At 33.6% G+C, this 21,971-nt stretch overlaps 1 protein-coding gene and 4 non-coding genes across 5 annotated transcripts; 1 reads left to right on the top strand and 4 right to left on the bottom strand.

Annotated features, from left to right (window-relative positions):
- Positions 1–3,276: 3,276 nt before the first annotated feature.
- LOC130629755 (degenerin mec-10-like) lies at positions 3,277–6,367 on the top strand. Its single transcript, XM_057443093.1, has 5 exons — positions 3,277–3,347; positions 3,591–3,649; positions 3,816–3,833; positions 3,945–3,996; positions 4,867–6,367. Exons 1-5 carry the CDS (start codon positions 3,277–3,279, stop codon positions 6,365–6,367), a joined length of 1,701 nt encoding a protein of 566 aa, XP_057299076.1.
- A 5,885-nt stretch (positions 6,368–12,252) lies between these two features.
- Trnag-ucc (transfer RNA glycine (anticodon UCC)) lies at positions 12,253–12,324 on the bottom strand. Its single transcript has one exon. It is a non-coding gene; the product is annotated as a tRNA-Gly (tRNA).
- A 1,520-nt stretch (positions 12,325–13,844) lies between these two features.
- Trnag-ucc (transfer RNA glycine (anticodon UCC)) lies at positions 13,845–13,916 on the bottom strand. The gene has a single exon. It is a non-coding gene; the product is annotated as a tRNA-Gly (tRNA).
- Positions 13,917–16,183: 2,267 nt separating this feature from the next.
- Trnag-ucc (transfer RNA glycine (anticodon UCC)) lies at positions 16,184–16,255 on the bottom strand. The gene has a single exon. It is a non-coding gene; the product is annotated as a tRNA-Gly (tRNA).
- An 822-nt stretch (positions 16,256–17,077) lies between these two features.
- Trnag-ucc (transfer RNA glycine (anticodon UCC)) lies at positions 17,078–17,149 on the bottom strand. Its single transcript has one exon. It is a non-coding gene; the product is annotated as a tRNA-Gly (tRNA).
- Between the last annotated feature and the right edge of the window lie 4,822 nt (positions 17,150–21,971).

The following is a 21,971-nucleotide window of genomic DNA, read 5'->3' as shown; positions in this document are numbered from 1 at the left end:
ATTTCAACACAATGTGCCTCATCTATCATACATGCAACAACATTTTCTTGATATGATTGGGAGTTCATTAAATTTCGTCCTTCTCCACTTAAAAATGCCTCAGGGTGACCAAACAGATAACTGAAATTACCAGAGAGGATGAATTCTGAAAAGTTTTGACCACAGCTGTCTTCTGTATTAGCAGAGATTTTAGATGTTGAAAAAGTGGTTGTAGTTCTTTGTTATTTTGTTCATATGCATTAGGTAAAACTGCAACAGAAGCTCCTCTACCCTTTGATCTTCGATTATGGAATTAAGTGGGCTTATGACGATAACTATATTTTTTTTCTTTTTCAAAGGGTATAAATACGGTAAAAGCTGATATATATTAAAGATTTTCCATAGCCAGTAGGGAGAACACTGATAACATTTTTACCAATTTAAAGAAAATCAAGCACTTTGACTTGTTTTGGTTTTAAACAAAAACCCTTATATTTCTTTCTTTCAGAGAGATTTGAATTCTGGTGAATAAATATACGGTAAGCCCCTTCAGGGTCATTTTTTTTTTTTTTTAAATATTTTTTTTAATTTTGATTCCTTGGCATAATTTCCTGATTTTTTTTAAAGAAGAATCAAAAATATTTATTGTTAAGAGTGATAAAATGAAGAAAAATCTTCCTTATCTTTTAGTGTTTTCAATAGTTTGCTTAAAGTTTAAAATTCCTCAAATATGTTTAATCTGTATAATAATTAAAGAGAGTTATGCAGAACGAATAAAAAATTGCATCCCTACATAAATCAATAGAAACATTTACACTTTAATAATCTATACAAATATAGTATTATTTATCATCTATACCTTTTTAATTTATTTCTTTATTTTTTTTCGTTTTTATCTTGTTATGTTATGTTATCCTGTTGTCTATTTAACAATAACTAGACCCAAAGTTCTGCAAAAATACTTTACCTTTAATTTAAATAAAATATTCATGACATATTAATTATTCATAACGTTTAACCATGATTCTTGCAGGTAATAGCAAAGGTCTTTGATTTGTTTTTTTCTCGAAATAAAATTTTCAGTCGTAACGGTATGTATCTTTGTCGCACACTCCCCTCCATCTTGTTGAAATTGTACGAAAACAGGTTTGTTGCAACAATTATATCTTTGGCTACAAAACGTTGCCTTTTTTAAGGCAGAAAGTGAGGAAATATCGAGTTATTGATCTATCTTGCTTAAAAATAGGAAAATCTGTCATAAAATTATTATGTATAGGTCAACATTTTCAAATATATGTTCAACATTTCCGTGTATATGTTCAACTTTTTGTATACATGTTCGACTTTTTCGAATATATGTTCAACATTTTGTATACATGTTCGACTTTTTCGTATATATGTTCAACATTTTGGATACATGTTCAACTTTTTTCGTATACATGATCAACATTTTCTTACATATGTTCAGCATTTGTTTATATACGACCAACATTTTATCAAGACCGGGGTCCTGATAATGAGTAACTCAATGGTTAAGCGCTCACATGGTAAACAAAAATGGCTGACCTAAATGATACAGATACAGATACAGATAATCTTTTCTGGGAATGAAAGTTTACAAAAATTAAACCGAATAAATACAAGGAAGTATTAATAAACTATCACAACCAGCAGGGGACCTCTCAAAACAGCCCGGAGGCCAGTTAAAAGATGCGAGTAGGACCCTGTAAAATCTCTGAACTAGTGCTGGGTTGCATGCAAAAAAAATTTGTAAAAAAAGAAGAAGAAGAAGACAAATAGCTGAAGTTGAAAAACCCGTACTAGGTTAAATGTATTGTTCAAGAAAATAGTTTTTAAGATTAATTTTAAATACATTAAAAGATTGCGAGTTTCGAATTTGAACAGGAAGACTGTTTCAGAGAACTGGACCAGAAACCCTAAGCATATGGCCACCATAAGGTTAGACCTGTTATGATGAAGTGTAAGTAGGTCTGAAACAGTACCTAAATCAAAAATATTTTCCCTGTTAATCAATCTATTACTGCGTGTGATGTAGTTGTGAATACACAGTTGAAGACCTATTGTTGTTGCTACACTTCAAGTACGTGATTAAGCAACTGTACTCATCGATAGCGCCATGTATTACGAAACGCCATCGTATAAGCTTGTGGTGCCCGTCTATGTGCCTAAGAGAAATGAATACATCAACCGTAAAGCAGCAGCATTTCATTTTATAAAAATGGTTATCGCTAAAACTTTTACTTACCAAAGAGAATTTGGTGCTTTCACGTGATACGCTCTTCTTACAATACTGAGTGTTTTTCGCAACGCCCGGCTGACCTGGTCGACTTCGTTTATTGCTTCTCTGATCCTTTGTCATTGTACATATATACTTCTTGATCGACATGCTCCAGTAATGTAAGTTTCGTTCGGAAGAACATTTAATACCTCTTGCACAACTTCGCATAGATCAGCGTGGCTTATTTTTGAGTAATACCCTCGTGGTTCACTCTTCTCGGGTAGATGCACACCGAACTGAATTCTCCTTCTTCTTAACGTTTTGGTTGATACACCGATACATTTTGCCACACCGTCCCAATTTCGATAAATATCAGATAAATCTTCCACATCAGATTGTACAACGTCCTTCTTAGGCCTTCCCCAACAACTTTCAGTTGAATTAGTTGGGCAAATATTTTGACGGAGTTCTGAAGTAACGCTTTCTTCGAGAATCCTTTCAAATCTTTGTTTTAAAGACTGGATTTCTTCTACTATTGTATCTAATAAACTGACAATTCCATCGAAGTTTTCACATCCTACGTCTATTATTCTTCGACCAAATATTATCATAAATTGCAAACAATCCTCTAATCTCCTACACCAAAATTCACAAACATCGATGTTCTTGCTTGTGAAATTAAAGAAGGCAACTCGTTCAAGAAATTCTCAATGTTTACATTGTCAGCCATTTTTAGGATGATTTCCCGCCTTTTCACGAAAAGTGATGCGCGCGCCCTTGCACGCGCATTTACTTTGCGCATTTAACACACATGCAAAAAGTTTGATATATAAATAAAAAAGTTTGTAATATATAATAAATCTAAACACACATTATGTGTTGTTGAATTTATACACAAAAAGTTAGCTGTATATAAATGAAAATTGATTTAAAAAAAAAAAGTTGACCTTTACACATAATGCTTGATCATATAAACACAAAAGTCGACCTATTTAGAAGAAAGTTGACTTTGTATACACGAAGCTTGACCATATAAATATAAATGTTAACTTATATAAATGAAAGCTAACATATATATATACAAATGTAGACTTTTGTCCACTTTGGCGGAGGATATAAAACAGCTATTGTATCACAAAATATGCTATATTTTTGGAACCACGTGTTGGTTTGAGTAAAAAAAGTTTTTTAAGAGCTGTATAAGAGCTTCACAATGATATTTTTTTCAAAGAACAAAAACTTTACTGAGGGGAGTGTTCGACAAAATGAACTAGAAGGGTGAATTTTTGTATATATTATTTTTTCTATTTTTTGGGTTTTTTTTATGAAAATATTTTATCATCATTCTAGAGATAATTTATTCGGCTTTCAGAATATATATATTTGCTAGGGATAATATAGCGAGCAGAGGGGATATTTTAAATATACTGAGTATGTGTCTCAGGGGGTTACCGTATCCTTAACACTCGTCCAGAACAGCTAAATACATGTTTTTAAGTGTCTTGGATTACTTGTTCTCTTGATTGTGTCGCATTTGTTCTTTAAATCGTATATTTTGTTGACAAGTAAATGCTTTTTAATTAATTTATTTATTTAGGACAAAAAACTTTAGGATGTAACTAATGTTATGTAAAGCTTTAGTTATTAAAGTTATTTAAAAAAAAATTATTTAATTTTTTAAGCGCTTAAAATCAGTTATGGTATCACTTTTTTAATACACTGGTAGACGAAGGAAGAAGTAATAGTAGGTATCGGCCCATAGCAAAAAGGTGGATGTGGTATTTTGTGTTTCCGTTGCACATGTTTTCCTGGCACATACACAGACAGAATAAGGGTATTATTAATACTTAGTATTCAATTAGCATTTATCTATATTATAATACTCGTATACGTCTGTCCGTCTGTCTGTTACACAAAATGGTAGCTTAGTTGCGTAAGTAGCTAAACGCACGCAATGAGGTATAAAAAGAAGCGTGCAAACCCGTGGATTTTTCCACGGGCTAACGACTAGAAATAACAGGGTGTGTTAGAAGTAACATGAAGTGTCTAACCCTATTCCTGGTGTGTTTGCTGTATTATACATGAAATTTACCACAAGTGTTGCCCAGGCCTGCAGTAACAACTTGCTCGAAAATAATTACTGATGTCAGCAATTTTGCCAATGCTGTCGACTTTGTGGAAATGACCTTAAATTGAAGATTCTAAAGAAAGTTCTTTAAGATACTAAATATCTATAAAAACCTGTTAAATAATCAAAATATTTCTAGAAATTCAATAAAGAAAATCAAATTTAGAAATTTGATTAAAGAATAAAAAAAAAAAAATTGAAAACAAAACAGTTTAAAAATAGGCCTGTAGGAAAGTTATAGTTTCTTCGCATGATTTTTTACGATTTTAGGAAAAACTGTTTTGATGAAAAAAACTATAAACTATACACAATCTATTGCAACATATCCTATTAACTTTCTAACAATAACCTATATAGAGAAAAGGAGAAAAGAAGAATTTATTTTTGTTCTTGTATAATTTCTTTTGGAGGAAGTTTTAAGAATGTTCTAGATGTGTTTTACTTAGTTAGTAGACATATGTGGAAATGTAACTAAAATTTGTTCAGAAAAGTTTTAAAAAAATTGTTTTATTTTGTTTAGGGAAATTAAGGGTGTAGCAAGGCTTAGTTCGCAGCTGATAAGTATGGATGGAATGAAGAAAATACTTTGCATTCGTAAGAGAACTGAATCTAAGAACGTGAGTGTAACAAACATTGTTACTGAATACTTGGAGAATGCCACGACACACGGAATAAGCAGCATCTATCGAACAACACGAGTTTTCCCGCGCTTATTTTGGATTGCTGCAGTGATAAGTTTCCTCTGTATCTTCATCATGAGCATCCCAAGGCTTGTCACTAAAATGACAGATCATGGACATGTCACTCGCGAAGATGATGATGCACAAAGGGCCATGCCTTTCCCTGCTGTTACAATGTGCAACGCAAATCCAATCAAATTCAACGCTATGGACAAAATGTTAAAAAAACATTTTCCTAATGTTACTGACTGGTCATATGAGATGTACAAAACGAAAGCACATGAGTTAATGGTAATGTCGTTAGAATTCAATGAAACGCAACGTGTTTCTCTTGGTGAAGAAGCTGAGGATTTTTTCTTTGCAGACAAATGTTTATTTGGCAGCAGAAAATGCCACCATAAGAAGGACTTCTTCATGACTTCAAATGTCATAAATGGAAACTGCTTTACTTTTAACCATAATGGAAGTTTGATTCAACAGCGTGTTGGTGTAGAATATGGTCTTACGTTGATTTTAAATGTATCCCGATCCAATTATAATATTTACGTCAAGAATTCTGAACTATCACCAATTGGTGCATATATAACTATCCATAACCCAGGTTTCGTTCCACATTCTCAAAGTCAAGCTTTTCTGGTCACACCAAACCATCTTGCGCGCGTTGCCATTCAAAAGAAATCAATAAAAAGATTGAAGCATCCATACAGAGATAACTGTACTGATGGAAACACAGCTGTAAGAGCAATGCATCCCACTAACTACACTGTATCTCTCTGCACACTCTTTTGCAGTATATATGGAATGTTTGACTACTGCGGTGTTGTGGATGTAAAATCAGCACATATGGCGTTTCACTTTCTTGGCAAGAAATACAATGTCTCCACAACACATGCTGATAAAGAATGTTTGAAACGATTTGAGACTCATTTCGCGAGTGGAAATATGCACTGCAATTGTCCTAATGTTTGCTTTGAAGAATCATATTCACAAAGCATCTCAACGGCCATATGGCCATCTGATCCTGAATTGGACCATCATATAGAAAAAATAAAGGAGAAAAAGCACGTTAACGTTTCTCGTAGGATGTATAAAGAAAACTTTGTTGCCATCCAGTTGTATTATAACAACTTTAACGTGCACAGAACCGAGCATTTACCTGCCTATGTTTTGCCCGATTTCTTCTCCGATCTTGGTGGTGCGTTAGGATTGTGGATTGGTGGATCTTTTTTATCCTTGTTGGAATTTGGTGCAATGTTGATGGACATTCTCAGAGCTGTTTTAATATGGTGTACGACAAGAAAGACAACAAAAAAAGCCAATATAAACAAACCTACACATTAAAATAGTTGCAAGTTGATAGAATCTAATCATTGTGGTGATTTCATACGTAGAGTTGAAACAATGCAACATTTAATGTTATGGTGCACATCTAAAAATGCCGCGGTGACGCTACAACGAAAAGGAACGCGACGGTAAATAACAATACGTTTATGACAATAAGGCGTAAGAGAACACAATACGCACAAACATACTTAAATCACCAAATTTGTTTAACTTTGTAAAGGAGAAAACATTCCGCACGATTACTTTGTATTTGCTCATAATTGAAATATATAAGACTAGTTATTGCACAACTTTGATCAGTAAGAGCTATCAGCAAATAAAGATGTTTTATAAAATGTTTGATACTAAAATAACAGGAAAAAAAATTCATAATAAATACACGTGGTTACTTGCAAAGCCCTGCAGAATTACGTCACACACCTTAGTAATTCATAAACCAAAAGCACCTTTACATAAGTTATTTTTATATAGATAGCTAAAAACATTGAAAGAAATATATTTGTACTCAGGGGTGGATCTAGGGTTAGGCAGCCTAGACAATTGCCTAAGCTAACTGTGTTACCAGGCTCTGCGATCGACTGACCTACTTTTCTCATTTCAACACGTCGTTTTTTCCACCGCCACCGCCAAAACATGGATGGGCGCACCAATGGTGCATCCGGCACAGATCTTTTTCCGGGCGGCGCACACAAGCTTCGTGCTTCGCACGTAGTTTTCGCAAGATATAACAGTATCCACTTTGTTTTGCAGGCTGAGGAGTTGAATTTTTACTTTGTTTCGCAGATAGTCTTTTTCGCAGGATTACCTGCGAAAATTATGCCTATGTACGGTCTTGTGTCTTCCATTTATGGTGATTTTAGACGCATCCTATTGGCTAGTAAATTTCGCAGAGAGGTTAAAAATTCGCTCCATATATGGCTATGGAACATACGCAAGAAATTAAAAAAAAAAAAAAAAAAACAAGGCTAGCGAAGTTGTGAAGGTGAAGAAAGCATGATGTTGCTGTCCAACCTTGATCCGTATTAAGCTTAACTTGTATAGAATTCTCTATACTCGAACCATCCAATTTTTGTATGTGTATGTAAATCTTCAGATTTGTTTTCCTGTGTAGAAAGCACTTTCAAGTTTTCAGTTAGCTAGCTATTCATCCTCTTCTGTAACTCTGTGTAGACAGCAGATCTTGTAGCTACACAGAATAAAGCTATTCTTATAAGCCTTTATAACAGTTTATTTAAGAGAAATATTTTAACTTTTTATCCTGATTGTTGTCAGCTATGATTCAAGACGGTTTTAAATCAGAAGATTTTTCCTCGTCTACCTTCAAATAAAAATTTACAACCAGTATCTATTTTATTTTGCGATAATGACAAACATTCTGGGCAATTTAAACCTAATCCTTTTAGTTTCTTTAAGTTTGAGTAAAGCTACGTTAAAGCGTTCTGCTCAATATTTTAAGCTAGGTTGTCATACGTTATGACAACAAAGCAAAAGAAAAGAAAAAGGAAAGGTGTGTATCATCTCGAAGTTGTTCCTTTTGCATTAACCCAAACGTTAGTTAATCAATGTGGTATTTCTAGCACTAATGACGAGACTTCTTCCATTTGTAAAAAGCAAACCTTTAACTTAAAATCTTTTTCGTCAAAGAGATTTTTAAATCTAAATCTTGGTAGATTCATTCCCTTCAGGTTTTTTTAACGGTATTGGGAAATATAATGTAGGCACTCATTACGACAAGCTCCACACCTCAGTGATCACGATTATTCTTCCCATTGTAACTTGCAAGAGGACGTCTTAAGGTTTATTCATTGTAGTGAAGGCTCTCAGGTTCGTCTTTTTCAACGGTCATTTTAAAAACCTTATGAACTTTCTCTTGATATATATACAGAATTGATAAGGTTAATGTTATGACGATGCTGGCAATGTATCTGTTAAAATTATTAATTGTCATGCTAACATTTTAAAGCAAAACAGATTGCTTTATACATACCTTTGTTCTTCTCATTGCTTAAATTTAGTTGTCTGTAATTCATGCTTTGTACATTATTTCTGAAACATGATGAATCGAATCAAACGTAACATATTTTTACAAATACTCCAAAAGTAGTTTAAAATTTTTATGCAAGAATGTTCCTTACTTAACTAATAATCCCAACTATGCCTATAATTTTAATATTTGTAACACGATGTGTGGAACGTATTTTTAACACGAGGGTTTTCAATGATTTGTATGAAGGCATTTTGTCCATGGTTCCATTTCATTATATTTTTGAATTTTTTATTATATTTATGAAGAAAGAAGATTTTGATTTGGTTATTTTTTAATGACCTCTAATCTGCAGAAAACTTTATTTTGGTGCTAAATATGAAGAAAGAAGAATGAACATTCTAATTATTGCTTTAATAACTTTCAATCTATAAAAAAACATTATGATGGTGTTGTGTTGTCTTATTGCTGGTTTGATTACACCCTTGATGATAAAGATTTTAATGTATTTTATGTTGTCATTTATTCCCCTTTTTCGATCAATTCGATCAATACTAGACGTCTATCGCGTATGTCACAGAGTCGGTTTTATGGCATTTCGGCGTTTAAAGGGCGTAAAAAGGCGTTGGCTTCCTGAACCCGTTAGAGGGCTCACAACGCCCCCCAAACCCCCAGTTGGTTATTATCGCACCTGAAGTGCGATGTTGACCCTGCGGGTCAATGGTTCAACTAAGGTTAATTTTTTTCTGGCTACGCCACTGGTGTTACACAGCATTGAACGCCCGATGGAGCGATTAATAAGAGCCAAAAAAAGTGCCAGACATTCAGGTAAAGTGATTTAGTACAGTTATATAGTATGTAGTATATTAAGTGTAGCGCACACAACTTTATCTGGTGTCATATTTTTCAAAAAATAAGTTAGTTAAAAAAATACTCTTAACTTTTCATTACAGTATTAAAAGTGGCAGCTGCCTAACTGCATTTATATGGCATAAGAATCGGATTGCAGCCAACTGCATTTGGCTACTTTCACTTTCTATCCAGAGGTAGCTGAAAAGAGCTAGCTAGACCCATCTTCAACATAAAAATAAATAACAATGTAGCAAACAGAATAAAAACTTTAAAAGAATGGTAATAAATAAAGATAGTTATAGCTAGCTGCGTTAAAAGCAGGATTCTTCCTCAAAATCTATGTTTATAGAGTTAGCACAAAACTTTAAATTGGTTTGTTTAAGATTTATACATGGCTAGAAAACGTGATAAAATATTCACCTTTACAGGTGAAAACATACAAAAACTAAATAATCCTATAGATAGAAAGTATTCAGAAGAAAAAAGGATTGAAGGCAGATCTACCAAACTTTACACCAACACTTTCAAACCAAAATGGCCTTCGTAAGGGTAGCATGTTCCCTCCGTCGGTATGTTGAGGCCGCAAAGCACTTGGATTGGTCATTAGTGAAAATCCACCCGTGATTGGTCTATTGCGCGTGAGCGGTCCAAGGCCGGTAAAAAGAGTGGCGTCTGCCGGGATGCAAAATAAAGCTGCAGGACCGCGGGGATTTTCCGCGGTTCTCGCTACTTAGGACGCCATGTTCCGCGCAGAGACAAACAGACGGAATACGGTTATTATTAAAAAGACTAGCCGGGATGAGCCACAAGTAACTGTTGTTGAACGCCCTAAGGAGCGCTTAAAAAGAATTGCAAACTGTGTGACACAGTCAGGTGGAACACTTTAGTACAGGTATGCAGTATGTCGTAAATCAAGTGAAGCGCACACACCATTAAAGTGTTGCGACTGTAACATATTTTTCAAAAAATAACTTTCCCGCAAAAAAAGCTGAAATAAAAACACAGTTTACAACCGTTGTGACTCTGTCAAGGCAAAAACAATCCCTCAATATTATTTTATTTTACGGAATAAGTTTTTGTAAAAGTTAAAAAATTAATCGTGACACCGGACTGAGCGCTTAGTACAGTTAAACGGTGTTACACAGGTGTATAGGGATAATACCCTTTTGATAAAAACTTTCTTGCAGAATCTATTTAAATGAAAACACAAGAAACAGTCCTTCGTTTCTTGGACAGAGCTAAGCGGTTAGTTCAGGTAAACATTGTTGGACATTCGTACAGGCGTGATTCCCAAATTAATTGTCACAGTGGGCTGACCCGCATAGGCGTAACAGCCTTTTCCAAAAAACAGGCTATTGTTAACACTGAGCTGACCGCTTAGTACAGTTAAACAGATGTGAACAGTACCTTCTCCAAAAAAACTTTATCACAACTTCGGTTTAAATGACAACACAGGAAACAGCCTGTCGTTACCCTTCCAGCTAAAGCAATTGCTCAACCATTTTATTTGCAAAGCATTTTTTAAGGAAAATAATTAAAGATGTTGCTACCTAGCTAAACTGCATTTAGCATAAGATTTATTGCTGAGAATATTGCGATATTGATAGCCAAACTGAATTTTTATACTGTCACTTCTTAGGTAAATATATGAGATAGCTAAATGGCTATATCCTCGACATAAAAATAAATGTTGGGTTGGAGAAAAACCTCTTATACCAAACAAAATTAGTAAAAAGTAAGGCTATTAGCTAGCTAGCCTTCAAAATATTCGTTCCTAGCCAAAAATCCTAAAACTGGGCGTTTAAGATCTGTACGTAGCTAAAAAACGTGACAATATATTTATCTTAACATTTTAGAACATACAAAAAACCAATGTTACGAAAATAAAATAAATTATAGAAGAGAAAAAGGTGAAACAGACTTACACAAACAGCACTGACCACCATTACTTTAAAAACTAAAATGACCATCATGTTTCGGTCCTCATGTTTCTTCGTTTGCCCAGGCCACGAAAGTCTTGGGTTGGTTTTTCAAAGAATCAAGCGTTTTGATTAGTGTATTATGTGCGAGCGGTCAAAACAAAGTCAGTAAAACTATCAGTAAATTGTCCCATTTGTTTTCTGTGGCTCCTGAGCGAAAACGGCGATTGAGGTCACGGGGGTAATTATTATTAAATATGGCGTATTAAAATAATGCATTCATTTTTATCACTAAATTTATTTTTCTTACTGATGGTAATAAATTAAAGTAATTAAACTAATTACAGAAATAAATTAATTTTAAAATTTATTTCAATTAATAATCAGATTTGCGATTAAATAACCCCCTGGTTTTAAAAAATCGCGGAAAGATCAAAGAAATATCGGTAACCCTTTTGAACAGACAAAATACGGCTATTATTATGAGACTAGCTGTTAACCCGTGTAAGAATCCACGGGGTCGCCCGTCCTTTATATATAGCATTTCGTGTTTCCGTAACAGTACGCTTCTTTCGCGGACACACATACAAAGCTTCTTTAATAAAATACACAACACAATGTTAATTTTTCGCACTTTTGACTATGTAATTATTTATAACAAGGAAACTGCATCGAAGGAATAATAACAGTATAATCCAGTAATCCATGAATTTTGTGTAAGATACTTTTTAAATTAAACTTTTGTGAAACCGCGCAAAAGACAAAATAAAATAAAACTTTAAAATAGCTGTGCGCAATTATGTGTGTATGCAACACAACGTGTTTCTAGCGCACAAACAGACAGACGAGGTTTCCGGTCCTGGAATTTAATCGTTAAAACGTAGTAGCAATGGATATCCTGAATAACTCTAAATTTTCATCAAATGAATATGTAATTTTTCGAACGCAAATCACTTAAGATCATGAAAATTTATCTCCGTTTCACTACCTTTAGTGTGGCATAAATTTCGTGTTTAATTTACGCGTTATTTCCCCAAACTTTTAAAAAAAATCAGTAGAGAAATTTAAAGAAATTTTAGAGAATGTGTGTATTCTTTCGCCATCCCTAAAACGAAACCAAAATCAAATGCGTCAGCCGGGAATCGAACCCGGATCTATTGCTTGGAAGGCAACAATGCTGATCTTTACACCACCGACGCTGGGTTTATGTTCTATATAAAACATTTCTAAAATGCATAATAAAAACGTTAATATGTTAAGGCCTCGTGCTGTTATGTTTAATCGGAAACAATAACGAATATTTAATTGTTGATTTTTTTCAACATGCTTGACAATTGAGATTTTACAATTTTATTCTACTTTAGAAGACCAGTTGAAGGTTTGCATTCATACATTGAAAAGCTATTCCATTCAGGGATACAGATAACTTCCGATAACTCGAACAATTTAGCCTAACGAATGTTCGACTAAAGCAAAGCTCCCGTTAATTTGAGCTGGGACAAAAATGTTAGTTCGAGTTAAGGCGATTTGAACTGAAAGAAATTTGGTATGTCGGTTTGACTTAACCTTTTTTAATAGTTCTTGTCCAACAACTCGACTTATTAGGTTGATGTATTTGCGAAGACAGGTTCCATTTTCACTAAACAACATCCGGAGTAACTCCAGAGCTTGACGCACACCATAGATTGCGGGCGAATTGGCTCATTTGAAGCATTATCATCTGTGTCTTCTTCTGCATGATGTTCTTATCAAAGATGTCTGATAAGTTTTCGTCATCAGTCATTATTGGCTCTGTGCTGATGACAGAATTATCAACAGAGGCGATATCATTCGCACTGATTCCTTCTGTATTTGTTTTGTAAGATATTTGTAAGATCAAAACTTTCAGCAATTTGAAGAGCTTCCCTTTAACATATTGCCATCAAAAAGAACATTTTGGCTCCTTTCTAAAGAGAACCAATTAAGAACAACTTTTTCAAAATTTCTGGCTACACTACATGCCCATATTCATTTTTCGAACATTCATTTTATAATTAGACACTAAAAAGTTCGAGTTATCCAAAGAAATTAACTTAAGGGGGATCAAAAAAATGTTTCGAGAAAACGAATGTTCGAGTTATCCAGGTTCGAGTTAACGAGTAGAGTTTATAAGGAAGCATAAGGAAATGTCCAAGGGACCGTAGAAAACAGATCGAGCAAATAACAATTCGAGATAACTGGTATTCGATTTACCGGGAGTCTACTGTATTACGCCTCATTATTAAAAGAAGGTTCTGAAAATAAAGCAAATAATTGTCTAGTTGCTGTCAGTAATTATCAACTCTTATATAAGGGTTTTTTTATTTATAGCTTTTATACAGCCGAATAATCACCAGCACATTTTACGCGTTCGTAGAAGAATACAGAAACAATAATAGTTTGTTGTACACTTAAGGCTTTCTGCAAATACAGACTTTGAATTTACAGAATTGCTCAGGACACCTTTTACAAAAACATTTTAACGTTACCGTGCGACACTGATATTTTAGAATTAGACATCTCCAGACATGTTCAGGATTTTTGAGTCCAACTATAGAATCATAGACCTTTCTAAATTTCCCACCTACAAAAAGTTTCAATTACACGCAGTTGATAAAGCAGATTACCTAATAAAACCTTGTGTGGAATTTTAAAATCACATTAATTTTGTGATTTGTTAATTTACATAGAAAAAAACGGATGCGTCAGCCGGGAATCGAACCCGGATCTATTGCTTGGAAGGCAACAATGCTAACCTTTACACCACCGACGCTGTGTTTTTGTTCTATATAAAACGGTTGTGAAATGTATAATAAAAACGTTAATATGTTAAGGCCTCGTGCTGTGATGTTTAATCGAAAATAATAACAAATATTTAATTGTCAATGACTGAGATATTGTTTACTTGTTAAAAAGTGCGCCATTACGAAAAAAAAACTTAAAGTTAGTTCTGGTTAAGCAGCGTCCTTAAATGTGCAGTAGTAAAATAGGCGTGCCTTGGGCCAGCTGTAATAATAATAATAAAGACGTTTTTTATAAAAATATTGAAATGCTTTTTCAGTTATTGACAATTAAAAGTTTGTTTTTGTTCCCGATAACAATTAGAATGTCTTTTCTAGTTTTTTTTTCTTGAATAATAAAAAAACGTTTGTTAAAGTCATTTGTGATTTCTTTTAACGTTTTAAATTTAGTTTACTTTACGGAGGACCAGATAGAGGGACGTGTCTTTGCTTTAAAAGGCGCGTAGGCAGATGAGTGAAGAAAACAACAATAGTTTGTTATACAAATAAGGTTTCTGTAAATACAGAGTTTAAATTTACAGAATTGCTTGCTTTAGGATTTCCAGCAAAACCACACAAACTCGAGAAATTGTTACTAATACCTGGTAAAAGAATAGTTCCCTTGCTTCTCTTCAACAACAACATTGTGATAGGGGAAAGTGGATATACAGAGGATAAACAACAGTTATGATGAATCATGCAACTTCTTTTATACTGCGCTAGTTTCACTTTACAATATTCTACGGCCTTTTAGAGTTTTTAGGACTTACCAAAAAGTCTTTGATCTTGTTTCCAAATTTCGAACTTTTGCAGCTGTTATATTTATTATTGCTATTAATTTATATTATATTTTTTCTCTTTGCTTTTACACTACCCTTTGATGTCATCTAAATCTTCCAATGCAAAACTTCCACAAGATCAATTGTTGTTATTTTGCAGAACTTAGAACTTGATCGCAAATATTTGTTATGTACCGTAAAATAGATAAAAATGGTTGTTCGTATCAAAACAAAACAACATAAATTTCTGCAGAATATGCAAAAAAGTAAGAATACTATAGGCTAAAGTGAAATTTTTCATCCTTAGGAAAGTGACAAAGTTTTATAGTAGATTTTAAGTAGCTACGTTTCTTACGCGCGAAATATAATGGTCGTTTAGTAATGTTACATGACTGCTTTTTAAAAAACATGTAAAGCTCACAAAATTTACTATTAAATGCTTTTTTCTTGATAAATGTAAAGTGTTCTTTTGATCACTGTCCCATGCGTACCTGTACTTGTTAAAATCACTTTCATCGAATTGCAAACATTTCGCGTTTTTCTTTCTCTTAATCTTTCTAAGAAATAATGAATCTCAGCGATTCCTGAGATAAGAAGAAATCTTTTTACTTCATATTTTATGGAAATGCATTACTTAAGTAACGACAGTATCTTAACTTTTTCGACAAAATTAAAATTTTGATGATCACTTAAAAAAAGCTTTATTATTCATGTCACACTTTTATTGTTTTTACCATGTGCTTTGCTTTAGAATAACTCGACTAAGAGTTTGAAGTGAAACAGAGACGCTGGAGATTGTTTATAGTTCCGTAGCGCAGTTCCTAGTTCGCTAAAATCATGTCCAAAAGGTCAGGGGTTCGATCCCCAAATAAGGCGGATGTGTGGTTCGGCAGAAACTTCAAAACACGGTTTTGTGTCTTAAATGGCAGGTTTAAACACTTTAAAACCGTATTTTTAGTCCATCCCGGAAAAAATTGGTAGGGTATATCCTATGAAATTAGTGAGATCTATTCTCCTAGGTGAGATCAACCACATAAATTATAAATCAAACAAATCTGAAAGATTATGCCATCAAATATGGGACGTCATTCTTTAATTCTCGCACATTTGTTGAGCATTCCAACAATATACTTCTGTAAAGACTGCTTGACGAATGTGTACCATCTAAGGAGGTGTGGTGAGGGACTAATTATTCACATTTCTTTGACTTTACAAAACGTACGTTCTTGTATTTAGTTAATAAAGTAAGTTAATAAATATGTTAATTAGGTATTATTCTGAATGTTCTTGCCAAAAGTAACTTTTTCTCTACTTTATGCCAAAGTATCTCCCATGAACACATTTTATTTCTTTACAGTGTTATATTAAGGTGTTAGACATTTTGTTTTCTGTTAGACTTGTGGATGTGTCAAAGTTAATGATATTTTTATACACACGTGCGTCTTCCCTTTTTCCATTCCGAGAACAAAAGCAATATCTTATGCGTCAGCCGGGAATCGAACCCGGATCTATTGCTTGGAAGGCAACAATGCTAACCTTTACACCACCGACGCTGTGCGTATGTTCTATATAAAACGGTTCTAAAATGCATAATAAAAACGTTACTATGTTAAGGCCTCGTGCTGTTATGTTTAATCGGAAATAATAACGAATATTTAATTGTCAATGAAGTGTTAAAAAGTACGCTATTACGAAGAAGTATTTGAAGTTACGTTCGGTTAAGCAGTGTCCTTAAACGTGCAATAGCAAAATGAGCGTACTTTGGCGCCGCTGTAATAAGAAAGACGTTTCTAAAATGTATTTCTCAAATGTTTTTTTTCAGTTATTAACAATTAAAAGTTTATTTTTGTTTCCTATAACAATTAGAATTCTTTTCTAGCATGGTGTTTTTTCTTGAATAATAAAAAATGTTTTTAAAGTCGTTTTCAGAAAAAGGATTTCTTTCGAAGTTTTAAATTTATTCTGCTTTAAGGAGACAAGTTATAAGACCGTGTCAATGCTTTTAAGAGCCATTTATTTCCCAGATACTACCCACGAATTACCTGTACAATTTGGTTGTATACAGATGAGTGAAGAAAACAACAATAATTAGCTGCACACACATACATATATTTATGCACCACACACCACGCATGCGTTATACCATCACGTTTTTCGTATCCATAGTTTACCAAGGTTCGATTTTCGATTACCATTTTTATTATTCCCGTTACATTTTCTCACTTTAAGTTGATGTAGTTTGTTCAAAAAATATTTAACCACACTTTCTTGATAAACGACGCAACATTAAAGGGGATCTAATTAACGAAAATTCTTTTAAACAACATTAATTTTGTGCTCTGTTTTGTAAAACCACTTACATAAACAAAAACAGATGCGTCAGCCGGGAATCGAACCCGGATCTAATGCTTGGAAGGCAACAATGCTAACCTTTACACCACCGACGCTGTTTGAACAAGAACAATTTTGAGATCTGAATAAAAAACTTAAAAAATAAACTTAATAAAGAACTTATTTCCCTAGTGGCACCCAGATAATAATATGTAAGAATCAATCAAAATCATTTTTAATTGTTTTATATATGCAAAAAATGTTTATTAGAGGTTTCAATGCTTCTAAACTTTACCAAGATAATTAATTAAAATGCTAATCGTTAATCGCGTTAAAAGGTATGGAGGCAGAACAAAAGTTGAAAAGATAGGAGGTTTTAGGAACTCCAAAGTTGGCACTGCATATAATGATTCTTTTTTTATTATTTAGAAATTTGTTAACCCGTTGCATCTATTGTGAAGAACTCTGATCAAAATTATGTCTTTAATCATGTGCTTTTCATAACGGTTAAAGAAATATCAGTGTTTGCTGACGTCAGAAATGTCTCGTCTATAATTTTTTTTGAAATTTGCTTACCTCATACTTTTAAAAGGGAAATGCAATGGCTGCACCAATCTAATTAAACCAAATGGCGTCAGTCTTTACATTAAATAGTGCGTAACGTCAAAAAGGTCTTAGACAATTGGCCTAAAATGGTTCTCAGTTGTTCCCAGACGGGAGATGACGACAGTTACTTCCATATGGACGCTGTAACGTAACGTCAAACTAAGTATTTTGTCGTTCACCAAGTAAGACATAGTTCCTCGCTTATTTTAAGGAAGGAAAGTGCATATCCACATTGTCCCGTAAAATACCTTAATTATTGAGGTTTAAATTTTTAGGTCATCCCGTGAAGCCATTTTCCCCCACTTTTCAGTTTAATAGAAACCCTGGGCGGGTTACTTATGTATGCTTACTTGCTACTAATGTTGTTTCTCGCCAGATTTTTTTGTTTCTCGGTCTCCGAGAAACAAAAAAATCGAATATTCGATGGAATAGATAGAAGACATTCTATTGTACTTTCCAAGCTGATAACAACATTAAAACCCTGGAAGAGGGCTGTGAATCCATTATCGGGCCGCATTTTTTGAACGCAACAAAAACACAGGGCAGATAATTTAAATTAACTCTCGAGGCTGTTATATTTACACGCAATAAAGTTGTGGTATTATCCAGAGAACACCCCCTAAATGAGTTATAATATACAACGCCCTCGTTTAGGAACACTGATCTTGCATGCAAGGGCTGTCTATACTTTTGTCTAGAGCTTTATATCTTTACGTATAACATCAAATACATTGACTAGACTTAAGACACAACACTTTTAAAGCTTCACCGATTAACGACAATGAAAAATCAATATTTTCGTTGGTAGACAGAGGCCGAGGTAAATTGTAAAATCTATTTATTAACTTTATTATTTATTATACTTGTAAATACTGGAAGAATTAGATTGAGCATTCATAATTAGATTTAGCTTTTCAGTTCACACTCGCAAAAATAATTTATGGCCAATTTTAATTTGGAACCAATGATTAATTACTTTTGGTATTTAGAAACGTAAAAAAGTTTCCGATATGGTTGTAATTTCTTCACTATCTTTCTTTTTATTGGTTAGTAATAAACCGTGTGCCAACCCCGACTCACCCTCACAAAGCCAAGATATTTGCCCTCCCACCCCAACTCAGTCCACCTAGCCAAAATATTTACCCTCTTACCCCCTCAACCAATAAGCTTGTAAAAAATGTACATTTACTTTATTAAACCGGATATTAAAATCAACGCGATAGACTGATAAGCAGAAACAAAACAAAGATTTTTCACGAGAGCTATAGTTTACGCAGATAAAGTTTTCGAAAACAACTAATATATATACTCTAAATGTAAGTGCGCAGAATGTGAGTCATGTTATAATTCCCCAATTCCTAAATTGTAAGAGATGCTTTCTCCAATTTAGATACAGACTCCACTGTGACCTTGTCAGCCACAATCTTTTCATAGTGAAAAGAATATAAGGAACTGTAATATTCTTCTTTGTTATAATTTTTAATGCATTCTTCCAAAGAATAGATATACTTTGGTCCCTGTTTCGTTTTTTTCCCCTGCCTTTTTGTGGGTTCGATTTGACTTTCCAAATGATCGTACAAACAATTTGTCATCTTGGGTGTTTGGTTTACCACATTTCCCATGGCAATTGGATATCGATCTCGGCTAATTACCCCTCAAATGCACCTGGAATTTAATTTCTCCGTGTTGTCGGGGATCAGTAAACTTTAAATTACCGTCAGTTGTTGCAAGCATATATCCTGCTTCCGGCTCAATGTTCAACTCGGGCGATCTATCAACATGGAAACTTGGTTCATGTGTATGTCTTCAGTTATATCGACAACTATGATTTCTTTCAGTGTTTTTTAGCTCTTGGTAGGTATCATCGACGCTTTGTTGTTACTGTTGAAATTTCTTAATGTGGCCACTTTTCCGGCGCCGTAAATGGCACGAATTTTGTCATCTTATTCTTTTCGACGACTTGGGTGAGATTCTCAATGCACTTTGATATACTCTTTTTGACATATGTTTGCTTCCTTTTTCCTTCAACGGCGTGCATTGTTTTAGTAAACATCAGTTTCTTCTCTTACCTGCTGTATAACAGATAGAGATAAATCGATTTTGTCCTTTGGAAACAAACCAAATGTAAAATCCAAGGGACAGATCATTTCAGCTATTTCTTAAGATAGTAGCTTCTCTTTGAATGCGCTTTAGTCCTTTGGTCCTTTGACTTAGCTAAGCCATACACATGAGCATCTCTTTCATGATAGCCATATATATCTTTGATAGTTTCAATGAATGCGTGCGTTTTGTTCGATGATAACTGGCCTTATTTTGTTAAATGTTTATTTAGTTTTGTCTCTTTCAGAGAGATGGCGAACACAAAGCTTTTCTTGCACTTTTAAAACCAGAAAGTATTGCAGATTCTGGATCCACGCCGATCAATATATGTTCGGAGATTAACGGATCGGCAGGAAGAAATTGTTGAGTAAATCTTTAGCTTTGGATATATGGAACATTATTGTTTACCTGTTTTCGTATTATTGATTCTTTAATTGCTATAACAAGTGTCAGACAATCACATATCATAAAGATAGGATGTTGTATCTACTCCTAAGAGTCATGAATGTGCACCACCACAGCAAAATGATACTATGTCATTTATTTGCCTGTCCATACAACCAAAAGCTATGTATGTGTTTTTAAGTATAATGAAAGATATCAGTTTCTCAGTTTATCTTCTCTTGAGATGCAACAAAGTTTCCTCCAAGTGAGGACGTGAGCTCGTCGGTTGGTAATGTTTCTTTTATTTTTAGACTTGCTTTTCGGTTTGTAATTTGCTTAAAGTTTCTCGGCTAATTAACTATTGTTTGCGATGTAATAGGACCACCGGATTCATCAATCAAAATGCGATAGACATCGGAAAGAGCTGACATTGTATTTTATTAACTCATTTTGCTGATCCAGTACAACTTTACTTGTTTTCAAACTTTTTTCTGGTAGTTCTTTCCGGAATCTTTAGTGTTTCCTTGACTCAAAAGAAAAACATCTTTAAATTCTTTTGAATCATCTGTAATTCTTATCAATGCTTCTTATCCATATTTTTTGGAGTAGATTGGGGTGGATAGGTAAATATTTTGGCTGGGTGGGGGTTAGTGGATAATTAATTTGGCTAAGTGGGTGATGGGTGGGTAAATAATTTGGCTGGGTTGGGGCACACGGGTTAGTATTACACCTTTTTATTTCATTTTCTCTTTATAAGCGAAAATTAAATTCGGTAAGAAAGAAGCTACCAGTAAGCAACAGGCCGCCTGAAACGAAAAGATTAAAACGAAACTACAGATTCTAAAGCAGTAGTGGTTTTTAAGACTTCCATTGTACCACGAGTTATGTGAATTACATACATAAAACGTGATTTTAACTATAACTTTTCTTGATTGTGGTTAGCGCATCAACATAATGGAAAGATCAAACACGCGAATTGAACATGAAACGTAAGTAACATTGAACCTTAACCCAAACTTTGTGTTGCTTATACTCGATCATTCACCACACGAATCGCTGCAATGTTACATTTCCTTTGTGTATTTTTTGGTTTTATTTATTAGTGTCGTAATATACCTTTTTTATAAATTTCATAAATTAAAATAATTATGACGTCATCCAAAATTTTAAAATGGTTTTATGCTCTTCAAAGGATATTCAGATGGAATATCAAATGGAATATCAAATTATCATGACAAAACTGAAGTTTTTAGAGCAATATAATATTCTGGGTGGATTTTATTTAGATTTGAAGAAAATAACTATTTTGAAAACGAGGCTATTCTTAGAAAGCTCGGCTATATAAAGGGTTTGACCGTAACTCTCAGCTTGCAATTGAGACACTTAAGGAACAGAAATATTTACGAAATTAGGTAATTTATTTTACCTGTTGGTAAGGAACTTAGGGATAGAATCATTTTTAGTATTGACCACTTTAATTTAGTTTTGCATAATTAAGAAATACGGAAAGGTCTATTTTTCTTTAATTTTATTTGAGCTGTTGTTAAAAGTGTTTTTTGGATCAGGTTGGACGTATGCATAAAATATTTTGAAAGAAACAACAAATATTTTTAAACGTAATGGAGTTGTGTTTAGCTATTTTTTAACGATTTTTGTCAAAAACACGTTGATATTGGCTTATGAAATTTATAATTATATTTTGATAACATGGTTATTATAAAATGTCTCTGATGTGGGTTTACATGTGGGAATTCACATTGTTTTTAATTGGTAGTTATATAATCACGTGGTCATTTATTATTAATTTATTTGCCAAAAGTAGATTTTATGATCAGCTGTAAATTTGGT

Source organism: Hydractinia symbiolongicarpus, chromosome 2 (assembly GCF_029227915.1).
Source record: "Hydractinia symbiolongicarpus strain clone_291-10 chromosome 2, HSymV2.1, whole genome shotgun sequence".
Taxonomy (NCBI): Eukaryota; Metazoa; Cnidaria; class Hydrozoa; order Anthoathecata; family Hydractiniidae; genus Hydractinia; species Hydractinia symbiolongicarpus.
The sequence above is the reverse complement of the archived record's forward strand: the minus strand, read 5'-3'. Positions and strand labels throughout refer to the sequence as shown.